Source organism: Ailuropoda melanoleuca, chromosome 14, assembly GCF_002007445.2.
Source record: "Ailuropoda melanoleuca isolate Jingjing chromosome 14, ASM200744v2, whole genome shotgun sequence".
Classification (NCBI taxonomy): domain Eukaryota; kingdom Metazoa; phylum Chordata; class Mammalia; order Carnivora; family Ursidae; genus Ailuropoda; species Ailuropoda melanoleuca.
The window spans coordinates 69,736,362-69,763,028 of NC_048231.1; the positions used below are offsets into that span (position 1 = coordinate 69,736,362).

Sequence of the window (26,667 nt, forward strand, 5' to 3'; positions counted from 1 at the left end):
ACTGTCTGGCTTCTGAAGTGTGCAATGAGAAATATCAGATGTATATTTAACTGTCTCTGCACTAAGATGAACAAAGCTGGCCAGCAGGTGCTTTTCAGACCAGTTCTCAGAAGTGGAAGAATAAGTAGTGTGGACAGCCCCTAGAGTGCAGCTTTTTCACCTTCTTGTCTGAATCCAGAATAGCCCTGCTTGATCTAAGTCATGGGCTTACCTGGTAGTATAGCTAGCAGTGTCCAGACCATCCTGTGCCTGCCAGAAACCTTTACTGTCTTGTAGGATCTCCAAGGACACATTTCCTGCAGGAAACTGGGGGAAGGATTAACATTGTTCAAGTGTCACGAAGAATGAAAAACAAAGAATAACTTTTGTAATGTGTGATGTTAGGGAAGGAGTCTTGAGGCAAATTCCATGTCATCTAATGCGGCAATTCCATCCAATATAATTAGTCTCAGATGTTTAAAAAATAATAATACCGGTTAGTGAGTGCTTAGTATGTACCAGGCACTACACACATTATCATATTTAAGCAGTTGAATAAAATAGTAGTATGCCCAGTTGACAGATGGGGTAACTCAGACTTCGGGAGATTAAATGATTTGTGCAAAGTGCAGTTAATAAGTGATCCAAGTGAAATCTATCAGTGACAAAACATGTATTCTTAATCACTGTGCTCTGCCATCACTTGTATGGTGGAGCTTCATTGATTTTGTCTGAGTGACAGTCCTCGGAAGAGAAATTACATAACGTTGCCAGACACTGCCAGACAGATGGCCAGCCATCTTAAGAAATACTGACTTATCATTGTTAAGTGGTAGTGACAGGCTAACTTTAGTGGATGACAAATACTTTAAAAATTATAACTCAGGGGCGCCTGGGTAGCTCAGTCGTTAAGTATCTGCCTTCGGCTCAGAACGTGATCCTGGCATTCTGGGATCGAGCCCCACATCAGGCTCCTCTGCTGGGAGTCTGCTTCTTCCTCTCCCACTCCCCCTGCTTGTCTTTCTCTCACTGGCTGTCTCTCACACTGGCTGTCTCTGTGTCAAATAAATAAATAAAATCTTTTTAAAAAAATTATAACTCAGAGGGACGTAGAGAAGAGAATTGGATTATATATGCATACTCACCTTGACTTAGCGTAAAGCTACTTCCTTTCCCTAGGCCTCAGTTTCCTTATCTGTAAAACTGGGAGAACAGTGCCTCTGTCTTACAATTGTTGTGAGGATAAGGTGAGGTAATGCATAAAAACTCATAATGCCATTTCAGGCCCTAAGAGGGCTGAAATAAGTACAATGAGACTTTAACAGTTGCAAAATAATATAAATAGTAATTATCATGGGACTTCTGTTGTTCTGCATTCCTGAATTGTTAGGTATCTGTGTGGATTGATTCTCTGGTAAACCCAGTCTTGCTGAGATGATCACTGTCCTAAGCAAAGTTAATAATCTCTCTATTTCCCAAAATGCTGCTGAGTCACTCAGGCAGGCACTCAAACTAACTCAGACCACATAGTGAATTGCATGCATTAGAGTTAATTCAGTAATTCTTTCACTCCCTTATAACAAGAGTGCTTGTTGTGTAGGCCATCTTTTAATTTTTCAATCAACTCCAGCTCCACTTCAGTGTATAACTCACTCCCACTAAAAGCATCAGTCCACTGTGGTAGGGATGGTACAGTTTTAAAAACCTGCCCATCTCCCCTCATCCTTTCTCAGTCTGTGCTCTCTGCCAAACAAAGGAGTAAACGAGGGAAAGAGAAAGGCATGGGATATGAAAGACAGGAGATTCAGTGTGCAGGACAGCTAATAGAATCCCCATGGGGATGGCAGAGGGAGAGCCCTGGACCAGAGTGGTGCGGGCATAGAGGCAAACCACCCAGAAAACTTCAGGAGAGAAAGCTTTAAGAAGATTTCATTCATATTATAGCTGGTGCTTCAGAACATCTTAAGAGACTATTTAAAGGATTTGTAGAGAGTCTGGGTTTGAAGAAAAGGGGCAAAAACAACCTAGGGTAAGGTGGAAGGTAATGTTGTGCAGAAAAGGAAAAGTATTCACAGTATACAAATTAGATATAAATAGCATTTTACGTAGTCCTTATGTAAACATTAAATAACATCCAACCAAATTTCTAATATAACTACATTGGGAGACTGAGGGAGTAACAAGTGTATGTGTTAGGATGGGGATAGGAGGGAAGTAAATCTTTATACTGTACAGTAAGTTAATATGTAATATCTAGAACTAGAAAAAAATCAGCAAATAAAAATTCAGATATAGTGTTTAGAATTATGGAGGTAAATACCAGGAGAAAGAGGTCAAAGAATTGGATCCACATGGGAGATGCATCCAAAGGAGAAAGTGGTGGAGAGGGGAAAGAACGGCTTTTTATTTATTTTTATTTTATTTTTTAAGATTTTTTAAATTTATTTGACAGAGACAGCGAGAGAGGGAGCACAAGCAGGGGGAGTGGGAGAAGCAGGCTTCCTGCCAAACAGGGAGCCCGATGTGGGGCTCGATCCCAGGACCCTGGGATCATAACCTGAGCTGAAGGCAGACGCTTGATGACCGAGCCACCCAGGCGCCCTGAGAACAGCTTTTTAAAACAAGCTTTGCACTGTTGTTTGTTCTTTATGTTTTCATTTGTCTTGTAGATTCCTAATTGCCGTGTCTTATGGTAACTTTGTTTTTAACTAAGAAATTGCCAAACTTTTTTCCAAAGTGGCTGCACTATGAACATTTCCACCAGTGAAATGTACGAGTGTTCCAGTTTCTCCACAACCTCACCAACACTTCTTTGTGCCTGTCTATTCTTAGAGCCGTTCTGCAGCATGGGAAGTAGTATCTCGTTGTGATCTTAATTTGCATTACCTATAACTAATGATATTTGGGCTATTTTCATGTACTTATTGGCATTCTTATATCTTTAATGAAATTTCTCTGGATTTTTTTGCCCATGTTTTATCAGGTTGTCTTCCTATTGCAGAGTTTTAAGAGTTATTTATGTATTCTAGATACAGATCCTTTATCAGATATATAATTTCTAAATATTTTCTTCCAGTTTGTGGCTTGTCTTTTCATTTCCTTAGTGGTATCTTTTGAATCACAAAAAATTTTAATTTTGATGAAGTCAAATGTATTATTTTGTATTATGCTTTTAGTATCATATCATGCTTAATAGTACAAGACTAAAAGCTTTCGCCTAAGGTCAGAAACAAGGAAAGGATGTCTGCTCTCCCCTTCTATTCAACGTGGTACTTGAAGGCAGTCCAGAACTCAGAAGTATGTACTGGGTGCAGAGGGAGAACCCCCAAGAGAAACCCACTCTTTCTGTTCTTAGGAATGAGAACGGGATCTCTTAGGGGTTAGTGGTAGAAACCCCCCCATTTTTGTCTCTTCCTTTTTCCCCTTCTCTACTATCCCAGTCCCTAGACAGTATTGCCAAGGCAGCACAGCCATGGGAGCCATGCCAGGCAAGCAACTAAAACTGAGGGAGGGGAATCTTTTTGACCAGAGGATATCTGGCCTCCAGAGTATCGGTAGAATCTCCCATGCATCTCTTCCTACCTCCTGCTGCTTGGCCTAGAGCACAGACACAGACACAGACAAGCAGTGCACAGCAGAGTGAGAAAACCAAAGCCTCTGCTTTCTAGCTATGTTGGAATGTCAACATAAAAGAGGTCCGTTGTCCCCCCGTTAAGTGTATAGATTTAATGCAGTTCCATTCAAAATCCCAGCAAGAGATTTAAAAATATATTTGGAAAGGCAAAGGAAATAGCAAAAATAATTTTTTAAAAGAAGAATAAAGTTAGACGAAATAACATTGCCTAAATTAAAGATGTACTATAAAGCTACAGTAATCAAGACAGTATGCTTTTGGCAAAGAGACAGACGTATAGACTGGTGGAACAGAAGAGATAGTTCAGAAATAGACCCACATGGATATGGCTGTTTGGTTTTTGACAAAGGTGTAAAAGCCATGCAGTAGAGGAAAGATCGTCTTTTCAACAATTGGTGTTAGGACAATCAGACATCCATATGCGAAAATATGAATCACAGCCTTAATCTCAGGTGTTTTTTGAAAATTAAGTCAAATTGGATCACAAATCTAACCTCTAAAAGTTCATAATTTTAGGGAAAATATTCAAGACTGGTATTAGGCAGAGAGTATTTAGACATGACACCAAAAGCCTCATTTCATAAAATAAAAAATTGGTAAGTTGAACTTCATCAAATTTTAAAACTTTCACTCTGATAGAAACACTGTTAAGAGAATGAAATGATGAGCTACAGGCTGGAAGAAAATATTGGCAAACCATACCTCCAACGAAGGACTTGTATGAAAACTATATGAAGAACTCTCAAACATAACCCAATTAAGAAAAAATGAATGCAGTAAAATGTTGTCAAAAGACTTGACACTTACCCAAGATACTATATGGATGGCAAATGAGCACATGAAAAGACATTAGCCATTGAGGAAATGCCAATTAAAACCATAATGAGGTACCACTCTATGCTTCTTTAAATGGCTACAAAAAAAATATAGTATCAAGTGCTGACAAAGATCCAGGGCATTTGGAACTCTCATACATTTCTGGTGGGAATGCAAAATGATATAGTATCTGGAAAACAATTTGGCAGCTTAAAAATTACACTTACAAACTTATACTTACCATGTAACCCAGTAGCCCATCCCTGGATATTTACCCTAAAGAAATGAAAACATGTTCACATAAAAGTCAGCACCTGAATATGTGTAGCAGCTCTCTTCATAATAGCCCCAAACTGGAAACAGCTGCTGAATGGAAACAATGATAGAGCAGAATGGATTTCTGATTTACTCTTCATAAAAAATAAGCTTTTGATACATAGGACTGCAATGAATCTCAAAGACATGCTGAGTGAAAGAAACCAGTCTCCAAGATTACATGCTGTATAATTCCATTTATAGGATATTTGTGAAAGGACAAAACTATAGTAATGGAGAACAGATACTGGTTGCTAGGGGTTATGTGTAGGGGAGGGTGAGACTATAAAAGGATTACAAAAGGGGTTCTTTGGAGGTGGAACTGTTCTGTTTCCTGAAAGTGGTGGTGGTTTTATGTTCTTTGAACAGAAAAAGTTTAATATAATTATTAACTATATTGGGGTTAACTGTAAGGAGATAAAGACAGTTATAAAGTATATCCTAGGGTTGAGAGTACCAAGGAATGAAAAACATTGAAAGAGAGCCCGCTCCCTAATGCTAGGGTTCAGACCTCATTGGAGAAGTTGTGATTGCTGCTCATTGGATGGTGGAGATACTTGCTGGTTACCCTTGGTGAGACCTGACACGACGTACTCTCCAGAAGTGAGGGCTGGTAGGCAGGCCTAATAAGCAGGAAATATACTTGAAATGCCTTTGGGCAGGAAATTAGAGCCAGAACTGGCAAACAGGAATCACGCTTCTGGGGTGCAGAAAGCCAAAACTGGGAAGCCAGCTGCTGAGTACCTGGGAGACTTACTGAGAGTCTGCCTGAGAGGGTGGGTGCTACTGAAACTTGGTGGGGATACTGCATCTGGGTGTCCACCACACACCACTGGCAGCGCCAAAGTAGGAAGGAGAAGAAAAATAGAAGTGTGCTGGAAGCAGGAAGGGAAGTTCTCATTTCTTGCAGTGTGTCCCTCCAACACCCCGTGTGTGTGTGTGCCGTGCAGAGCTTATGTATGCCTCTTGTCAGCTGCAAAAAAGAAGGGCTCATGGGAGTCAGTTACATTATCACAGACCAGGCCGTGGAGGGTGTATTTGGAGCTAACAGGCAATATATCCATAATGGGCACACTCTGTGATAGTGATGGATCATCTCTTGAATAGCCTAATATGTGTTTGTAGAGTCTTCTGTTTTAAAAATTTCTGTTTTAGTTTATAATGTAAATACCAACGGCTATACTTTACATAAAAGCACTTTGGGATCACCAGTTTTTAAACACATAAAGAGGTTATAAGTCAAAAAGTTTGAGAACTGCTTTATATTATTCTCTTTATATAAAGTTCAAAAAAAGGGTTTTTGAGGAAGACATAAAAAGATGGAAAAATATTCCATGCTCATGGATTGGAAGAATTAACATAGTTAAAATGTCCATACTTACCCAGAGCAATCTACACTTTCAATGCTATCCCGATCAAAATACCGAGGACATTTTTCAAAGAACTGGAACAAATAGTCCTTAAATTTGTATGGAAACAGAAAAGGCCCAGAATCTCCAAGGAACTGTTGAAAAGGAAAAACAAAGCTGGGGGCATCACAATGCCGGATTTCGAGCTGTACTACAAAGCTGTGATCACAAAGACAGCATGGTACTGGCACAAAAACAGACACATCGACCAATGGAACAGAATAGAGAACCCAGAAATGGACCCTCGGCTCTTTGGGCAACTAATCTTTGATAAAGCAGGAAAAAACATCCGGTGGAAAAAAGACAGTCTCTTCAATAAATGGTGCTGGGAAAATTGGACAGCTACATGCAAAAGAATGAAACTTGACCACTCTCTCACACCATACACAAAAATAAACTCCAAATGGATGAAAGACCTCAATGTGAGACAGGAATCCATCAAAATTCTAGAGGAGAACATAGGCAACAACTTCTATGACATCGGCCAGAGCAACCTTTTTCACGACACATCTCCAAAGGCAAGAGAAATAAAAGATAAAATGAACTTATGGGACTTTATCAGGATAAAGAGCTTCTGCACAGCCAAGGAAACAGTCAAAAAAACTAAGAGACAGCCCACGGAATGGGAGAATATATTTGCAAAGGACACCACAGATAAAGGACTGGTATCCAAGATCTACAAAGAACTTCTCAAACTCAATACACGAGAAACAAATAAACAAATCATAAAATGGGCAGAAGATATGAACAGACACTTTTCCAATGAAGACATACAAATGGCTAACAGACACATGAAAAAATGTTCAAAATCATTAGCCATCAGGGAAATTCAAATCAAAACCACACTGAGATACCACCTTACGCCAGTTAGAATGGCAAAGATAGACAAGGCAAGAAACAACAATTGTTGGAGAGGATGTGGAGAAAGGGGATCCCTCCTACATTGTTGGTGGGAATGCAAGTTGGTACAGCCACTCTGGAAAACAGTGTGGAGGTCCCTTAAAAAGTTAAAAATTGAACTACCCTATGACCCAGCCATTGCACTACTGGGTGTTTACCCCAAAGATACAGACGTAGTAAAGAGAAGGGCCATATGCACCCCAATGTTCATAGCTGCATTGTCCACAATAGCCAAATCATGGAAGGAGCCGAGATGCCCTTCAACAGATGACTGGATTAAGAAGCTGTGGTCCATATATACAATGGAATATTACTCAGCTATCAGAAAGAACGAATTCTCAACATTTGCTGCAACATGGACGGCACTGGAGGAGATAATGCTAAGTGAAATAAGTCAAGCAGAGAAAGACAATTATCATATGATTTCTCTCATCTATGGAACATAAGAACTAGGAGGATCGGTAGGGGAAGAAAGGGATAAAGAAAAGGGGGGTAATCAGAAGGGGGAATGAAACATGAGAGACTATGGACTATGGGAAACAAACTGGGGACTTCAGAGGGGAGGGGGTGGGGGAAGGGGATGGACTGGTGGTGGGTAGTAAGGAGGGCACGTATTGCATGGTGCACTGGGTGTTATACGCAACTAATGAAGCATCAAACTTTACATCAGAATCAGGGGATGTACTGTATGGTGATTAACATAATATAATAAAATAAAATTAATTATAAAAAAAAAAGTTCAAAAAAAGGGCAGAACTCATTTGTACAATGCTAAAGGTCCAGCATACCGGTTACTTTGGGAGGGGGCACAAAATAAACCTTTGGGGTGTAGGTCATAGTCTGTTTCTTCATCTGGGCACTGACTACTTGATGCATTCACTTGGTGGAAATTCATTCAGTTGCATGCTTATGATCGGTCCGCTTTTTCATATGTATATTATAATTTCAGTAAAAAGTTAAGCCTCTTCTTTTCCCTTTCCCCAACCCACACCCTGTTGTTAAACCTGCATGTAACTTTTTTTTTTTTTTTAAGTAGCACAACCCTTCACTGGCTAATTTTCATTCCTCAGGATGAAAGACTCATTTGGGACAGGGTGGAAGAAAGCTGCTTGGTAACACAGCTGTGGCCCTGCTGCTCACCCTCAGCTCTGTGTCCCCCAAACCCAGAAGGATTCCCCACTCCCACCTCCGTGGGGACAGGTCGTCCCTCCATGGGAGTAGCTTAACTAGAAGGCTGGAAGGAACTTTGGTTCTCCTTGAGTGCCTTATGTATTTCCCAGGTTGGGGTGGGAGTTACCTGTTCTGAGATCAGTTATGTTGACTTTTTCATACTTTCCCTATATTTCCTATGTTATTTTGAGAGAATATTTATGAATTTGCTGTGTTCTATGAATGATTAAATTTAACTGATTTAGGAAATTATTTTCCTTTTTGTCCAGATCCTAATACGTGTTTTACTTTGTGATTCTTCCTCCTGTGAACAATTTCCATTTTAGTCGCTATTCCTAGTGTTCTTATAGTCTTTATGGTCTTCCTTTCCATAGATTCAGAATTGAATTCTTTTCTGTATCTTCCGAGAAATAAGTCTGGCTTATTACTTTTCTTCTGCAGAATCTGCCATCAGAATTTTCTCTTCTTACTGTCTGCTTGCTAGCCATGCACATGGCTGTCAATACTGTTTATATGCTGTGTGTATTACCTGATCATCTCTGTCTCACACTATCTTTTTCTTTTGTTGTTTGGTAAGCCAGCAGCTTTGTAGTCACCCTGGCTGTTCTGCTTCCCAGTTCTCCTACAGTAATGAGTAGGATTAATTGGGGAAAAGAAATCATATATGACTTAGTATGCTTCAGTTAAATAATGTTTCAAACTCTTTTTCTGAACCCCTTTTACCCATACACAGGCCCGTTCCTGATTTCAAAGTCCTGTGCCAGTGTCTGTGAGTCAGGCATTCAGGATGAAAACACGAGTGTCTCGGCTTGCTCACTATGGTATCTGAAGCACAGTACTGCGTACAAATGTATAAATGTGTAATCTAGGCACTGTTTATAACATAACAGTTTTGATGGGAAGCTGTTCTCAGGAGTATTACTTGGAATGCTAAGGACTCCTTATCCTTCCCAGAGCCTAAGCACCTAGTCTTCGGGGCCTCCTAGTGGGGCCCGGAGCGAACCCAGGGTGAGGGGCATGGACTGTGGTGTGGAAAGGAGGCTTTGTAAAACAAAGGTGTATTCACTTCATGCCCCAGTGAGTAAGAGTGGGGTTACTAATAGGAGGAGATGGCGAACACACTGTGAAGGGGCCTGGAGAATGGTCAAGACAGTGGTAGGGGCTTAAGAGGGATATAATGAAGGATAATGGAAGCAATTTGTTTCTCCTTTCCTCCTTGGAGAGAGGAGGGACTGGTGTTGATGGGCTCACAGTGAACTCTCCTTCTAGTTCTCCTTTCAGCCTCTGTCCCTTGTCATGTCTTTTTCTCCCGTTTTCCTTTTCTTCCAGCTGCCAGCCAGCAGCCCTAGGGTGGCACTTTCAGTAGCTAGGTCGTCATGGCCTCTTCAGAAGAGGGATTCGTTGGCATTTTTCTCAGTTTTTTTCCCCATTTTTCCCATCTCCACTCCCACTGGCAGGTATAACACATGGGATTGGAGAGACAACAAGGTTTGAGGAGCTTGTGAGAGCTGGAAATAAAGGTGGAAAGAGAAGGCTGGAGCCAACAGTTGCAGTTTGGAGATACCTACAAAAGAGTTACATGCACATTTTTTAGGAGTGCCGATGTTCTAAACCGCATCCCTGGATGTCTGGTTGCTTACTTCCCTTGCTGTTCTCAGCTGTGTGGTGGTTTCATCCAGCTAACGAGACTGCAGGAGGAGACCATGTTGCCGAACAAAGTGCTGGAAACATACAACTAATACGTTGATTTTGTGTGCATATATTTTGGATGTGTTTGGTCTTTTTGATGGTTGCATTTCTAGATGTAGTTTTTACTACACAAGATGCATGTTGGTATTTCACTGTGGAGGAAGCAACATCAAGCCTTTGTTCAACAGAGCATGGACTGTGGAGTCCTCAGTCAGGCTCTGCCACTGCCTCATTGTATCTGTCCTCAGCCTCTCCTCTGTGAAATGTGGCTCCAGGTACCTCACGGAATTATTAGGAAGCTTCTGTGCCTAATACAAAATAGATACTCAGTAATTATTAGTTCTCTTCTTTTGTGGAAGTTATTTTTTTTGTTGTTTAGATCATTAAACTGCATAGACTTTTAATGGTTCTGATTTTTTTGTCTAATTGGATTCTTGAAACACATTCAGTTTCAGATTGATGATGCAGTCTTAGAGCGTTGTCCTTTAAAATGAATCAACAGAAAACATTGATCAGGAAGAGGTGCCTAGTTTTAAGAATACAGTTGACATCTTTAAGATAATTTAAATCTAAACCTATAACTTTAAATAGGTACTATTTATTAAACACACATTAACCAAAACTTAAATAAACGAATAGTTACCAAGAGTCCCACCACTAGAGCAAACTGTCTTTATTGTTCTATTACCCCTTCTACTCCAGATGCATTGAATATGCTGTTTTAACAGTCACTTTTTATAAAGGCATTTGCTTTGTCTCTAGGTGTAAAACAAAGGTGTATCCAGATAATCTTCCTACAACAAGTGTGGTGATTGTTTTCCACAATGAGGCTTGGAGCACACTTCTGCGAACTGTCCATAGTGTCATTAATCGCTCACCAAGACACATGCTAGAAGAAATTGTTCTAGTAGATGATGCCAGTGAAAGAGGTAAATTTTAAATTTTAATGCCAATAATATGCTACATCTTTTATCATTAATGGTTAAGAAACGTCGATATCATTTTTAACCTAATAATTTTATACAAACTTCTAATTTATCCTAAAAATATTTGTGGCATTTGGACTCATTCACATATGCAAAAAATTACGCCCTTGTGAAACTTCAAATATTGCCTTAATTAGCATTTAATTTGTGTCACAGCTTAATCTTGTTTTTAAAAAGAAATAATGCTATATAATATAAACATATATGCAGAACAGTGAAAAAACCCACATGATTTTGTTAGAGTTTTCGTTGTGGGCAGCTGCAGCCATGAGCTAGTGGAGAGAGACTGGATCCTCCTTAGAGCTAGGATGGAGAGCTTGAGTTCCAGGTGTAGTGGGAAGTACCCCGGCAGGAAAATGGAGCCTTCACTGGGCAAGCCTTCGTTCTCCAGATTCTTCTTAGGTTTTCGCATTTTCTCCATCCCTAGGTTCAGGAATGATCTATAGCTGGTTATATAAAAGGATGAGGAAGGAACTTAGGAGAGAGTGTATGTAATATGTTAATAAATTTCTACATGACTCTTACTCTTCCAGGAATCTCAGAACAAGCTTAAAGTCTCTCAGACTATCTTATGAAGCACTCCTTTGGGAAAGTTATATTAATTAAAAGTACCTCGAGCTAACATTACTTATTTTGAATCCTTCATGGAGATTTTACACCATGGGCTAGTGTAGAAAAGGCTCTGCTAAATCCCATCTGTAGAGAAACCTGTTAAACTCAGACATACCCAACATTTCGCGGGCTTTTTTTTCACAGCACTGTTGAGGACTGTTGGTGTCTTGTGTTTGTTCCCCCAATATTCCTGTGCTCCCATGAGAAAAATTTGGAAGGAACTACGGAAAATGGCTCTTCCTTCTTTGAACAGCCTTAGACTTCCTGACCATCATTTCACGCTCTTTTGCTACTTCAGCTTTCTTGCCTCATCTCTCACTGCACCTACTAAGATGGTTTATTTAAGCATTTTACCTTCTCCTTCCATGACTATACTGAGTATGTAAATTTAATCACAATTAATCACTTCGTGTTTTAATTATGGGGAGTAATTTGCACATTAAAAACAGTTTAAATCTCACCACTGTGCCAAATTGTAGAAGTACAAACAAAAAATAATATAGCTTACCTCCTCAAGGGAATAAAGATGACCGTTTATAAACACACAAAGCATTTAAATAATAGTATATAATGTAATTAATGTCAAAATGAGTGAGCTGTTAGAAAATAAGAATAGCACACTTAAAGAGTTATTGTTGACAGAAGTGTAAACCCTCGGGTGGATAGTTGTTTGCCCTGAGTTAATTAGTCCCTCTTTAAGAAAATTAGCTTAAGTTCATTGAAGTAGTAATATGTACAAACATTGAGTCTGCGAGTGACTAGTGTTTGTTTTACTTATGTGTTGTTATTTGCTAAAAAAAATTTTCCTCAAGGAGAGCTCTTTCCTCAGATGAAATGAATTATTTTTCCATTTCCTCCTTTGTGTTCTCTGATATTCTATTGAGTGCATGGGAGGGCTGTGTGTAAGAACCCGGTTTTGTAGGATGTGGCCTAATGAAAGATACATGTGCCCACAGCTCTAACATGACAAAGTCACATATACCAGTTATATTTTCCCTTCCTTATGTGGGCCCTTCTTAATCACCCTGCTTGTACAAATTATAAGAGAAACGTGGGCAGAGGTCTACTTGGGGCTCTCGGTTCACTAAGCAGGGCCCCGGAGTCCTACTCCAGAGCCCCCAGTCAGGAGTCTGGTTCTCCTTCATGTTCCTGCCTGGAAAGGCTTGATGGGTGCCTCCCCATTTCTGATAGTTGGAAACCACTAGGTATTGTGTTGTCGTGGTTATAACTATATCCTTCTATCCAGATTGAGAATTCTCTAGTGTAGTTTTTTTTGGCTCTCTTGTTTTGGTGGGAACTGTAGGGCCCCAGAACCAGAGCAGGCTCTGTTTTTATGTAACTAAGTTTGCCTTTCTTACTCATGAGACACAGGCAAGGCACCCTCACTTCTCACCTGGGCTGCTGAAACAGACTAGTGGCCTGGTCCCCCTGCAGACACCCTCGCCCTCCCACTCTGTTCCCCACGCTGCATGCACAGGGAGCTTTTAAACACGCTGCTCTGATCTTGGCACTTCTGACTAACACCATTCTCTGAGGCCTGTGTGACCTGGCCTCTGCCTGCATCTCTCCTCACATCCCAAACCATCCCCTGCCCACCCCATCTCCACAGTTCAGCTCACATGTTTACTCAGAATCAAGATATATTTAGAGAAGCCTTCCTTGAACTCCCGAGATCAGGTCGTGTCCCTTTGAACATGTTTTGGAACACTACACTCCATGGCTCTCCTCAGAGTTTTAACTGTTTGTGTTTGTTTAATGACCATCTCCTCTGCTAGACTCTACACTCCATCAGAGCGGTGTGCTCACCACTCTTTCCTCAATGCCCACAGCACTCACTGCATAAACAGTCCAGAATTTAATGAGTGAATGAAAGAATAATCTACCAGTCAGTTAATTCTTGCCTTTCTTCTTGTCTGTGCAGACTTCTAATTAGGACACATCAGCATGCCTGGTTTGCTTATGGCCTCAGGCTACCGATTTCACAGTTAACCTGCTGAGTCGTCAGTAGCTCCATTTATTACGTATGAAGTAGGTGCTATAATTATCCCTATTTTACTGATGAGGTTTAGCATAAACCTAGCGCTTGACCTCTTAACTGCTACGTACGTCACGTCTCATAACTTCTCTGTTGCAAGGTCTAAAATGAAAACAGCTTGGATGAATCCCTACTTCATGTCAGAAGTTATTGTCATCTCAGAAGGTCATCTTAAGACTTAGAACTGATACAATGTTCCTAATCTGAGATGACTGTTGTTTTTCTCGTCTTTCACAAAAGAAAGCAGAGATTCTTCTTTAGTAGGGATTAGGAGTCAGATTTTTTTAGACCCTAAATTACTTGTTCTTTCGACTGCTCTTTAGAGTTCTGGTGAAGATTTCTCAGATGTTGCTGTAAGCGGTGAAATTTTCCCTGACACACTCTCTGGCAGCCTCACATTCCCTGATGGAGAGATGCCTAGGGATCCATTTATAGGCTAATAGCTATAAAGATATTCTGATAAACAAGATTCTCCCTTATTTTTAGCTTCTACCCATAATCACTTAAACCCCCGTGGCTTCATTTTTGTAGAATTAGCCCTGGATGCATAATTCTATATCATCAGTTAGGAAGACACCTATTTCTTAGCCTTATTGCATGAAGGCCACAAAGATGTCGAACAAAGATGCCAAGAAAATTTGTGGAATGGCAACTTTTTTGAGCTGCCAGACCAGAGAATCATGCATTTTTCATTTTATTTATAGACAGGACAGAGTATTTTAACTTTCAAAGACGTGGGACTTGGGAATTAGATTGCTTTGATTCTTAAGAAGACTTTAAGCTGTCTGATATTTTTGGGAAAGCTTATTGGGAGACATCTTGCGTATGACACAGCCAACCTCAACTGGTCTGAAGCACTAGAATATATCTCACACCCTATCACAGGGGAGTCCATCAAACTCTGAACAAAGTAATTTTAATTTGTGTCAGCTCAGATGATTCCATGGTTCTGAATTGTTCTCTCTAGTTCCCTTCTAGGATTTCTTGTTGTGGATGAAAAGATGAGCTTTGAAGTCAGGCAGACCTGGGTTTGAATCTTGGATCCACGCCTTAACAAGCTGTGTCACTTTGATCGGTTCATTTTAGATTCTGAGACTTGGATTTCTGTGTCTAAAATATGTGTAGTGACAGTCTCATAGCATTGCCGTTGTCAGGATTAAATAATATAAAATAGGTAAAGAGCCTGGCATTGTGCTAACAGACAGAAAATGATAGCTACTATTGGAAAATCTTGCTCTTCTCTAGGATTGGCATTGCCCTCACGTTTTTATTTATGGAGTTATATCTCTCTCATCCTAGGATTTGGTTCATAAGATCACAGTGGTGACCCAGTAGGAGTTATACTCCAGATATTTTTACAGATCCTGCTTTTAGCCTAGGAAATACATTAGCAGAACTGTAAACAGTCAGTATTCTGATATGGGGGGTCCATAGACCTTTCTCGTTCAAATTTTCATATCCTTTAGTATATCATTATTGAGTCATTCTGGTTGCACCAGTTCAAGCAGGCAAGAACCATGTCACTCCTATTTGTTTTTCTCTCTGTGTTACATAGGAACCCCTTTGGATTCCCATGATAAGTATTTAAGGAGCCCCTTAATACATACACCATCCTCTCTGGGTCCTTCTAGTCCTAGAAGTCCCAGCACTTCTCTCTCAAGTTTCTCCTCCCCTAAAGAGATTATCCTCATACCAGTTCTGTTGGGACTAGTTGGAAGGACATTTGACCATACCACCCTCAGTAGCTTCTCTAGCAGAAATTCCACAAACTAACCTGAGCTGAAAAATTCTTTCTCTTTGCATTGAGGAACCTGAGCCTTTCCTGCTTTTTAAAGTCAGATACATAACTTTGGAGGCAAGACTTCCTTGTCTTAGAGGCATAACCTTTATCTGAACACTCCAGGATAGTTGCTGGTTTCACACAACCACTTCCTCTCCCTTTCCTTTCCCCCCTTTTCCTTCAATTGCGCTTCCCTCCTAAGACCTTCATTACTTAGACCTACTTGTCTGCTAAGGAACTCTGTTTGGTCCAGCATTTCCCTTCTGAGCTTGACCTCACTCCCTGCCTCCTGATAGAAGAACTATATAGTCAAAGACTGTGGTAGTCAATAAGACAGTTGGCTTCAGGTTGGATTTTGAAGAAATCCCACAATTGTCTGAATTCTGCCAGCTCTTGCGTATTCTATTCCTTCTGTCTATTGAGGTCTGGATTTAATGCTCTTGAACTACTTTTTTTCTGCTCCTGATCCTTAAGTGTGATTAGAAAAGAAGTGAGCTGACAGAGTTACTTAGGGAACTGTGGTTACATGTCTGTCTTTGAGCCTGAGCCCAAAGGCGCTCTCCTGATTCTTCATGTGGTGAGGTAGAGGCAGCTCTGGGACGTGCTCTCAGGACGTGCTCTCAGGAAATAAAAGGCTCCCTGTAGTGAAATGGGTTTCTGAGTCAGGGAGCTTCACTTAAAGTGCTCAGTAAAGAGGTGGTGAGTGAATATTGCCTATCAGAATTGCTTTACATCTGGGTAGCACCAGGTTAGTCTTTTCATGTTATTTTTTGTTTTGTTTTGTTAATTTTTCAGACTTTTTGAAAAGACCTCTAGAGAGTTACGTGAAAAAATTAAAAGTACCAGTTCATGTAATTCGAATGGAACAACGTTCTGGATTGATCAGAGCTAGATTGAAAGGAGCTGCTGTATCTAAAGGCCAAGTGATCACCTTCTTAGATGCTCACTGTGAATGTACAGTGGGATGGCTGGAGCCTCTCTTAGCCAGGATCAAACATGACAGGTAATTTTCTGAAGTCTATAAATTTGTTTTTGGTTTGTTTGTCCTAAATTGTATGATAAACTGAAAAATTCTGAGTATATAAATAAATGCAAAAATAATTTTCTCTGAAGTTTCCTTTAAAATACCCATGAAGAACTCTAAACTAAAAGGGAAGACAACTGTGAAGAAATGTTTGTAGTCTTGGTGAGGCTGGATTAGGAAGCATGTTGTTCAGATGTATACCTTCTGCTGTATTTACTAAATGGGCGCAGAACAGAAGACAGTGGCTTCAGGAAAGGTGGGATGAAGCCCTTTATTGTCTGTGCCGTCTAAGGCTAAGACTGGGACAGGCAAGTCATCTCATCCCTGTCTCCTTCCTTACCAGGACTCTAGCCCTCAGCTTTTTGCAGGGCTAGAAGAAGAAGGGGGTGGGGAGATAACACAGTGCATCTTAAAGTGCTTCACTGTATATGGAAAAGCACTATAGTCTCTGATGATACAGGAAAAGCAGTGGGAGCAGTGCATGCATTTTTCATAGAATTACCTGCTGCTGGTCCCTGGCATCATTCTTGTGTATCCGGAGAGAAGCTAACTTCCATCTGCTAGACTTAACGTTAGTTGAATTTTTTCTTGTCATTGCAGTTTGAGCTAGAGGCTGTCTGTGCCAACTTAAATTAAGGTTTAGATTTTAGCAAGGTAAACTTGTACTAGTTGAGTAAAGCATGGCATAGCCACTGCATCTGTTCTGATTGTTACCAAATACTGGACTACATCTTGCCCTTTCAAAGATGAATAAATAGGAAAAACCAGCATTGAGGCAATGAGAAGGCACAGCAGCTTTAGGAAGGAGAATATTGCCTAAAGAAGGAAGAAAATATCTCTGTAAATTGTTTTCTATGAGTAACACATGACTGATTTGGGAAATTCTGGCTTACATAAGACCACATGTAAGCAGGAGCCTGGACCCAGGGAGAGAAAGCAGCAGTGTGAGGAGATGGCAGAAATGAAAGGGGGATTGACTAAAATGACAACCACAATTTCCAGTTTAAGCTGTATGGTAGATTAGGTGTCCTGAGTAACATTCCCAGCTGAAAGAGCTTAAATGCTGGATAAATTGTAAAACACATTTTTAAATGCATCACTGAGGTGGCACTGAAGTCCGAAGTTTTGCAAACATCAAAACAGAGTGAGACAAGTGAGTGGTCCAGACACTAAAACCAGCTCTCACTTGGAGAATTTCTGCCAAACTTCAGAGGACACAGAGGCTCTCTGCCTTGATAGACAAATGGATGGGAAGATAGGAGACAGGGTCTAGGCCCTTTCTGAGGCTGGAAGATGAATAGCAAACACCTGTGTAAAGGTAGGCTCTTGTACCTCCGCGTGAGAGAATGAGAAATAAATCCTACCACACCAAAGAAAACTCGCCTGTTTCAACCTCGGTATGGGGTGGTCATAGGGAAACAGATCTCCCCTAGGAATTTGTAAACAATATAGAAAAGGAGGGAAGCAACTCAGCTCTTTATGAGACTAATAAACTTTGATATCAAAGCCAGAAAAGAAGTACATGGAAAATTACCCAAACACAGTCATGAACGCTAACACAAAAATCTCATACCAGAAAATTGAGTCCACTAGCAGGAAAAGTAATTGTATTTTTTTTTTTGAGATTTTATTTATTTGAGATTTTTATTTATTTGACAGAGAGGGTGAGCAAGAGAGAGCGAGCAAGAGAGCAAGCGTGAGCACTAGCTGGGGAAGCAGCAGAGGGAGAGGGAGAAACAGACTCCCGACTGAGCAGGGAGCCCTACCCAGGGCTCAATCCCAGGACCCTGGGGTCTTGACCTGAGCTGAAGTCAGATGCTTAACTGACTGAGGCACCCAGGCACCCCAATATATTTTTATTTTTATGTAAAAATATGTAAAAGAACATATAACTAATTGGTTTAGTTTAATAATATAAAACCAGTTCACATAATTTATCCTCATTAACATTTCTGAAACTATGATTAAAACCCTATCATTAAAAATCTGTCATCACTTCAATAGATAAAAAAACGTGTTCACTTGTGATTAAAATGAACATTTATGATTAAAAGTACTTAGTGAACTATTACAGAATGGAAATTTACTAATCTGAGAGAGGATGGCTTTTAAAAAAGCCTTAGCTAGGGGCGCCTGGGTGGCACAGAGGTTAAGCGTCTGCCTTCGGCTCAGGGCGTGATCCCGGCGTTATGGGTTTGAGCCCCATGTCAGGCTCCTCAGCTATGAGCCTGGTTCTTCCTCTTCCACTACCCCTGCTGTGTTCCCTCTCTCAGTGGCTATCTCTATCTCTGTCTAATAAATAAATAAAATCTTTAAAAAAAAAAAAAGCCTTAGCTAGCAAACATCATATTAATAGAGAAGAGTTGGTTTTTGTTTTTGTTTTATTTGTTTGCTTTTTGGGGGGTTTTTTTTGGGAGAGAGAGAGAGAGAGAGAAAGTACATGCAAGTGAGAGGGAGCAAGAGAATCTTAAGTAGGTTCCATGCACAGAGCCTGACAGAGGGCTTGGAGATCATGACCTGAGCTGAAATCAAGAGTCAAATGCTTAACTGACTAAGCCACCCAGCACCCCCCACCAAATATTTTCTAAAAGATAAGGAGCATCCTTATGATGTGCCCTGAATTACTACTGTTAGTATTATTAGAAGCCTTAAGCTTTACAGTAATACAAGAAATAAAGGGTGTAAGGATTAGAAAGGAAATCTCAAGGTCAAAGAAAAATATTTTTAAAAAAAAGGATTAGAAAGGAAAAAAGTGCTGTCAACTGCAGATGATGTGTTCTTAATGGAAAAAAAAATCTTACACAAAATAGTAGAGATAATAATGTGGCACTGTTGCCAAATACAAGATCTCTATAGAAAGCTTTCTCCACACCAGCAAGGAATAGTTAGAAAATGTAATGTAAAAAGAAATCCCATTTATAATAGCAATGGAAATCAAAAGCTATAATTAGGAATATGTTTAACAAAATATGCATAGGGGCACTTGGGTGACTCGGTTGGGTGTCTGACTTTGGCTCAGGTCATGATCTCAGGGTCCGGGGATCAAGCCCCACATCGGGCTCTGCACTCACTGGGGAGTCTGCTTGTCCCTCTCCCTGTGCCCTTCCACCCCTGTTCTCACAGGCTCTCTCTCTCTCAAATAAATAAATAAAATTTTTAAAAAATGCATAAAATAAAACACTTTTGAAATTTACTAGAAGATAATCTAAGTAGAGAGAAGGATAATATTCATGGATAGAAAAGTAAAAATAACAGGGGCGCCTGGGTGGCACAGTGGTTAAGCGTCTGCCTTCGGCTCAGGGCGTGATCCCATCGTTATGGGATCGAGCCCCACATCAGGCTCTTCCGCTATGAGCCTGCTTCTTCCTCTCCCACTCCCCCTGCTTGTGTTCCCTCTCTCGCTGGCTGTCTCTATCTCTGTCAAATAAATAAATAAAATCTTTAAAAAAAAAAAGAAAAGAAAAGAAAAGTAAAAATAACAGTTCTCCCCACATTGATCTATAAATTCAGTGCATTTCTAGTTGCAACCTCAACAGAATGTTCTTGGAGGAACTGGCTGATTCTGTTATGTGGAAATGCATATATATTTTTTTAAATAGCTAAGATACCCTTGAAGAAGAAGAGTCACGTACAACAGGGCTGGCACCACCAGGTACCAAGATTTATTTTGAGGCTATCTTAATTGTGGCAGTGACCTATTGATGTAGGAATTCACAAATTGGCTAGTGAAACAGTAATGTCTAGAAACCATCCCATGTTTATATGGAAACTTGACTTAAGACAGGGCATTGGTAATTACAGCAGAGGAAGAAAAGACCATCAAGTAAATAGTGCTGGAAAATTGGTTATCTGTAAGGAAAATAAATGAAGTTGGGACACTTTACTGTATATCGTACCAAAATCAATTCCATAAGGACTGAAAGACTTAAATATGAAAAGCAAAAATACAGTCCTTTTTAAGACAGCGTGGGGGAGAATACCTTTATGATTTTGGAGTAGGGAAAGATTTCTTAAATAAGACAGGAAAGATGGGGATGGTGCAGATGTTACATACTCTAGAGTGTGGCTGCTAGGGACTATGAGTAGTGCATCTTTCCTAGGAAGGAGCTGTGGTCATGTGGAAGTTTTTTCAGGTTTATAAAAAATACCACAATACCAATAGAATAAATTTTAAATGTCTGGGGGAATCAGACAGTTTGTATGAACAAATAACAAACCTGCAGGGAAATATCCTTTCTAGTTACTATTTAACATTATTATATTGGCAAAAAATATAAGAAAATAGCATCCAAAGTTGATAGTATTATAAAGAAGCTACAGGGAGAAATATATACATATACATATGTATATGGGAAGAGGTAAAGATTAGCGTTAACAGAAAAACTTCTTTCCATTAATTCAGTAAACCCATTCCTATCTTAAAAGCAAAATACTGGTTATATGAACATTTTCACTTGGAATTTTATTTTATTTTTTGAATAAAAAGATTTTAGTTTATTTTTTAATTATTATGTTCAATTAGCCAGCATATAGTACATCGTTAGCTTCTGATGTAGTATTTAACGACTCACTATCACATATATATAGTTGCGTATAACACCCAGTGCTCATAGTTTTAATAGCAAAAAACTGTAAGGAACACAAATATCCTAGAGTTTATTAAGAAAACTATCGCCTTAGGGGCGCCTGGGTGGCTCAGTCGTTAAAGCATCTGCCTTCAGCTCAGGGCATGATCCCAGGGTTCTGGGATCGAGCCCTACATCGGTCTCCCTGCTCCACTGGGAGCCTGCTTCTTCTCCCACTCCCCCTGCTTGTATTCCTCTCTCGCTGGCTCTCTCTCTCTCTGTCAGATAGATAGATAGATCTCTCTCTGTCAAATAGAGAAAGAAAGAAAGAGAGAGAGAGAGAGAGAAAGAAAGAAAGAAAGAAAGAAAAGAAAAGAAAGAAAGGAAAGAAAGAACTATCACCTTAAAGTGATTAAATATGTAATCATTTAAAAATATTATTTTTGAAAACTAGAAATATTTGGAGTGTTTTTACATGTGGCAAATATGTTAAAGTATGAATGAAAAAAGGATGGAGGGTTATCAACAATTGCAAGTGTGATAAGTAATTATGCTAACTTAGGGGCGCCCGGGTGTCCCAGTCCGTTAAGCATCCGACTGTTGGGTTCAGCTTGGGTCATGAGAATGAGCCCGGGATCGCGCTCAGCGCAGAGTCTGCTTAAGGCTCTCTCCCCCTCTCCCCACTTCCCTCCCCCTCCCCCTGTCCCTCTTTCTCTTTCAAATAAATAAATCTTTTTAAAAAATAATTATGGTAACTTAGTAGGATATAGCAGGAAATTTTTCCACCATTGCTTTTAACATTATAGAATGTATTTTTATTTTAAAAGCACATGGCATATAATTATAATATAGTTGTTATGCTATGCCTCAAAAAGGAAAGTGAAGATTTTTTCATTTGCTTTTATAATTTCAGGAAAACAGTGGTCTGTCCTATCATTGATGTGATCAGTGATGATACTTTTGAGTACATGGCAGGCTCTGATATGACCTACGGTGGCTTCAACTGGAAGCTCAATTTCCGCTGGTATCCTGTTCCCCAAAGAGAGATGGACCGAAGGAAAGGTGATCGGACTCTTCCTGTCAGGTAACTACTTTGTCAGACATTTTTCCTAAAGTGTTATTGACAGGGAACAGTGGAGCTTTGGGAATCATACCAAAAGGATTCTAGGTGTATTTTGAGAGACATGAGGCATTTGTGTACCATATATGTAGTTAAGAGCCACACATATTATTATTATTTTAAAGGGGGCTTTCTGCTCTGATCCATTAATAAAATTGGGATTTTTCATTTATATAAATCTAGTGCACCTGAAAAGTGATGGTAACATGCATATGTTCTTTCATTCCTATATGAACAACATTTTGCAAATCTGTCAGATTTGTGCTTTCAGTTGTTAAGGATAATAATATTTAACTTTAAATCCAACTATCCCTTAATTAATTGTAAGTGTAATGTGAAAATATTACCTAAAAGTGGGTCGTAGTACCAAAATATAAGCTTGTAAATTCAGACTTGTACCATCTGGATGGTAGTTACTGACTGATGAGGTTAGAAAAGCTCGTTTAAGATATAAAAATAACCAGAATTGACAGAAGTATAAAAAAAGATTTCCGTGAGCACATTCTGATTTTTCATCTGTTTTATACTTGGTCATCTATAGATTTTTTTTCTGAAAGGGATAAGAATCTTCTTGATGCTGTTCAGAACCTTGAAGTTGAGACCGTGAGTCTCTGAACCATCCTGGGACTTGTTGGGGCAGCTCCAGCCTGCTGCCTCTCTAGTGACGGAGAGCCCTTCAGAGCCAGGCGTTAGCTTTCTCCCCTCCTGGGCTTCGCGGCCTGCTTTCCCTTGAACTCAGGTCGTGTTCTGGTAAAGCTGAGGAGAATTTCATTAATTCTATTTTGAGTCTTTTCCTATAGCAAAGGTACTTTTCCACTCTTTTGCTGACAGTTCAAATAACCATCTAAATCAGGAGTTCCTAAACATTTTGTAGACAGTGGGCTTCTTTGAAAAATCTGTTAAAAGCTAGGAGTCTTCTCTAATAGGGGGAAAATGTACATGTGCAAACAGAGGATTGAGCATACAATTCTAGGAAATGTAGAGATTTCTCAAAACCTAGGTCAAGAAACCCTGGTACTAAATGGTAGTTGGCCTGTTTCCTCTGACTTCTAACATAGTAGACTTCTCATTTTTTTTCTCTTCTAAAATCAAAGTACGTCTTAACTTTTATGTGGAAACGACTGTTTGTACTGGAAAGGCAATTGCTGCCACCCTTCCAACAGCATGGAATCCATATGTTTTTAGGGCATAGAATCAGAGGTGACAGTTCATCCTAAAATGTAATCACCATAGTCTCCTCTGTCCCTGGAACTTAATTATTTTCTTCTAGTTGGAGTCCATTTTTCTCCATACTCATTCTTCATGGAAATCAAGTGGTTAACTGGTATTCATTTATTTTAGTCCTACTTTGTTATCATTTCTCTGCTTAATGCTACCTATTTGCACCCAGTCTACATCCCTGGACCATATTCTGATGAATTTGGCCCCTCTTCTGCAGAAAATGTACCATTCTTGGTCAGGCTGACAGCCCCTTGGGAGTGACTGACTGTATTCTCTACTTCCTCTCCTTTCCTTAAAGTTTTCTGTTAGGTATAGGAAAGGGAAGGACCTCATTGTTTTCGTCCTATGCAGTCTGTCTCTTTGCAGTATTTGCCTCACTTTAGAACCTGGTATGTTTGAATTGCTAACATGAATCTAGTTGGTTATATAGTCAATATAGTCAGTGTAATTGCGAGGAACTATGGGAAGATAGTCAGATGGAGAGAATTATGACAACTAGCTTCAATTTAAGGAGTTTCAGATGGAAGCTTAGTCAGGACCTGAGGACCAAGAAAGGTACTGAAAACAGGAGAGGCCTTGGGATGTTCAGAGAAGGCTCTCAGGGCACAAGCTGTGACAGAGGGTAGGCCCAACAGTCTGCATGTCTGAAGACCAAATAATAGCACAAAAACAAAGATCCTTAGGTCCCTGTGAAAGTTTCTGAAGAGTGTGAGAATAAGCATTTATTCTCTAGTTATAGTTAATGAAACTACTTTTAAAAACAAGAACTGATTGTAAATTTTAAATTCTTAAAATTAACAGCATAGTATTATGATTGAATTTTCAGAACACCTACAATGGCAGGAGGCCTTTTTTCAATAGACAGAGATTACTTTCAGGAAATTGGAACATATGATGCTGGAATGGATATTTGGGGAGGAGAAAACCTAGAAATTTCCTTTAGGGTAAGTTCCCTTTGAAAAAAAAATCTTTAATCTTAAATATAGATATGCTCTAATTATTCATATTATGTATCTCTAAATAAAAATTGAATTTAGTATGAGTTTTGTCAGACTTCAGAACCTCAGTTCATTAAAAAATTTCATGTTACTATTAAGGCTTCCTTATAAACTATATTTTAAGCAAATAAATCAGTGATCTTAATAGTTAAACTATAAAACTTACACAAGATTCCCTAGTTGTTTTGAATTTCTGTTATTTTCAAAGAAGTAATTCAAGCTCTAAAAATAAAAAACAATATGTAGTTTCTATATGCTACTATGGTATTCTACTGCCAAAAACATAATTTCACTTTCTGTAATATGCTTTGTCCTTCTGTTGTGAAAATTATTCTCTTATATAAAACCTGGTCACTTTACTGGCTTTACATTTTTCAATAGAAAAAGGCAGAAGAATTCTGAAATTGCTCTAACTTAATTTAACCCAGCCAACCTTATATAAAACTCTTAAGCATTTCACATTCACTAAAATCAACATGTTAAGTGACATTGCATATTTCTGAAAATAATCAACTTGAGACACATAGCTTTATAGTGGAAACCACATTGAGCTGCATTGTAATCTAAACCAGCTACCTCACTTTGTTCCTAGTGGATCACTTTGCTGTCTTATAAAAGGAGAGGTTTGGACTCTAGATCATCTTGGAAATCCTATCCAGCTGTATCACTTTGTAATCCTGGGAGAACTTTAAAGTAGAGACGCTGAATATTTAACAAAATCAAAACTTCTCAAAATCTGTTTTAATTGTAAATAACAGATTTTTAGCTTACAGAAAAATGTATTTTGAAAGGAGCAGAAGGATAATTTCATTAAACTAAGAATGTGAACCCAAACTTGATGATCCCTCTTTTACCCTTTTTTTGGTTTTTATTCTCATGAAGATGACAGAGTATGCTGTCACTGTCCCAGTGGATAACTCATGAGAGATCCAGTTTAGAGTTCTAGGGTCTGTTTAATGTACAGGCCATGACAAGTTTGGAAAAGGAGTAACAGATAGGACTCTGGCTGAATGCTCCATGGTCAAAAGTTTGACTATGAGCCATGCATATACTACACACAAAATTTAAACTTGAATTTAAAATGTAAACTTAGGGGCGCCTGGGTGGCTCAGTTGGTTAAGTGTCTGTTTTCAGCTCAGGTCATGATCCCAGGTTCCTGGCATCGAGCCCCACATTGGGCTCCCTGATGCTCAGCATGGAGTCTGCTTATCCCTCCCCGTCTGCCCCTCCCCCCACTCTTGCTCTCGCTCTCAAATAAAATCTTAAAAAAAAATAAAATTTAAACTTAATTCAAATTTAAACTTATGATCTTTTTATGAGTCCTGGCCTACAGTTAGAAAAATATTGCTCCAGACCTCCTATCTTTTCTGAATTTAACCTTCAACTTCTGGTTTGATCAGAACCAAAAATTACAGAAAAGTATGCTTCTGAGGAAGTGCTGCTTTTGTGATCATATGGCAGGAGCTCCACTCTGTGGATGGTTATGATTCTGTGAAATTTTAACTATGAACATCCATAGATGTGAACTTTTTTTTTTTTTTTTTAACCATCAGGATCTTAATATGGTCTTCTTTGCTATTGTTTTCAGATTTGGCAATGTGGAGGAACTTTGGAGATTGTCACCTGCTCACATGTTGGACATGTGTTTCGGAAAGCCACACCTTACACGTTTCCAGGAGGCACAGGACAGATTATCAATAAAAATAACAGACGACTTGCAGAAGTGTGGATGGATGAGTTCAAGAATTTCTTCTATATAATTTCTCCAGGTTAGCATTTTGTATTAGAAATATAGGCCTAGAACTTCTTGCCTCTGATCCTAATGCATCTGAGAAGAGTTAAGAAGGGAGTAGAAAAGCTTTGAGAAGAGGCAAAGCACCAACCTCACAGGGTTTTCCTAGGGAAGAAATGAAATCGCACAGTGTACAGAGTGCTTAGCACTGTGCCTGTTACATTGTTAACAATAAGTTATCCGGGCCAGTATTGCAGACATTACTGTCAGCCCAGGTGTTACCAGTGTTCTGTTTTATTTTTAACCTAATTGTAATGTGTAACGTTTATATGAAAATTCAAGTCTCTCAGGGCCACTATAGCGTGCCTCAAGGGACTTCTGTCCAGGAACTTCTCTGCCATTCAGGGTTTTGTGGGAACAGTTGTTCTATCAGCTATAAGTCTTCCTGACATTGTTAGCATTCCAGCCTCGTTTTTTAATTACCACAATACCGTCAAGTCACAGTTCACACAGCGAGTTGTGTGAGAGAAACCTGACTGGAAACAGTTGCTCTGCTTAATATTTGGGCAAAAGAGATCTTGATTCTTGTTTTTGCCTTCACATATATGAAAGTTTTCTGATCCTATGAAAATTTACATTTGTGTGTAATATTGCTAGCATTGTATTTCATTCTCACATAAAT

General features: G+C 39.4%; 1 protein-coding gene across 1 annotated transcript in view; it reads left to right on the forward strand.

Annotated features, from left to right (window-relative positions):
- The window catches only part of GALNT1 (polypeptide N-acetylgalactosaminyltransferase 1), an 85,710-nt gene that overhangs the window by 44,803 nt on the left and 14,240 nt on the right, over nt 1-26,667 (forward strand). Inside the window, exons 5-9 of the mRNA XM_034643160.1 lie at nt 10,675-10,841; nt 16,121-16,328; nt 21,828-21,998; nt 24,082-24,199; nt 25,842-26,022. Coding sequence (XP_034499051.1) covers nt 10,675-10,841; nt 16,121-16,328; nt 21,828-21,998; nt 24,082-24,199; nt 25,842-26,022 — 845 coding nt within the window. The remainder of the gene's footprint in view (nt 1-10,674; nt 10,842-16,120; nt 16,329-21,827; nt 21,999-24,081; nt 24,200-25,841; nt 26,023-26,667) is intronic.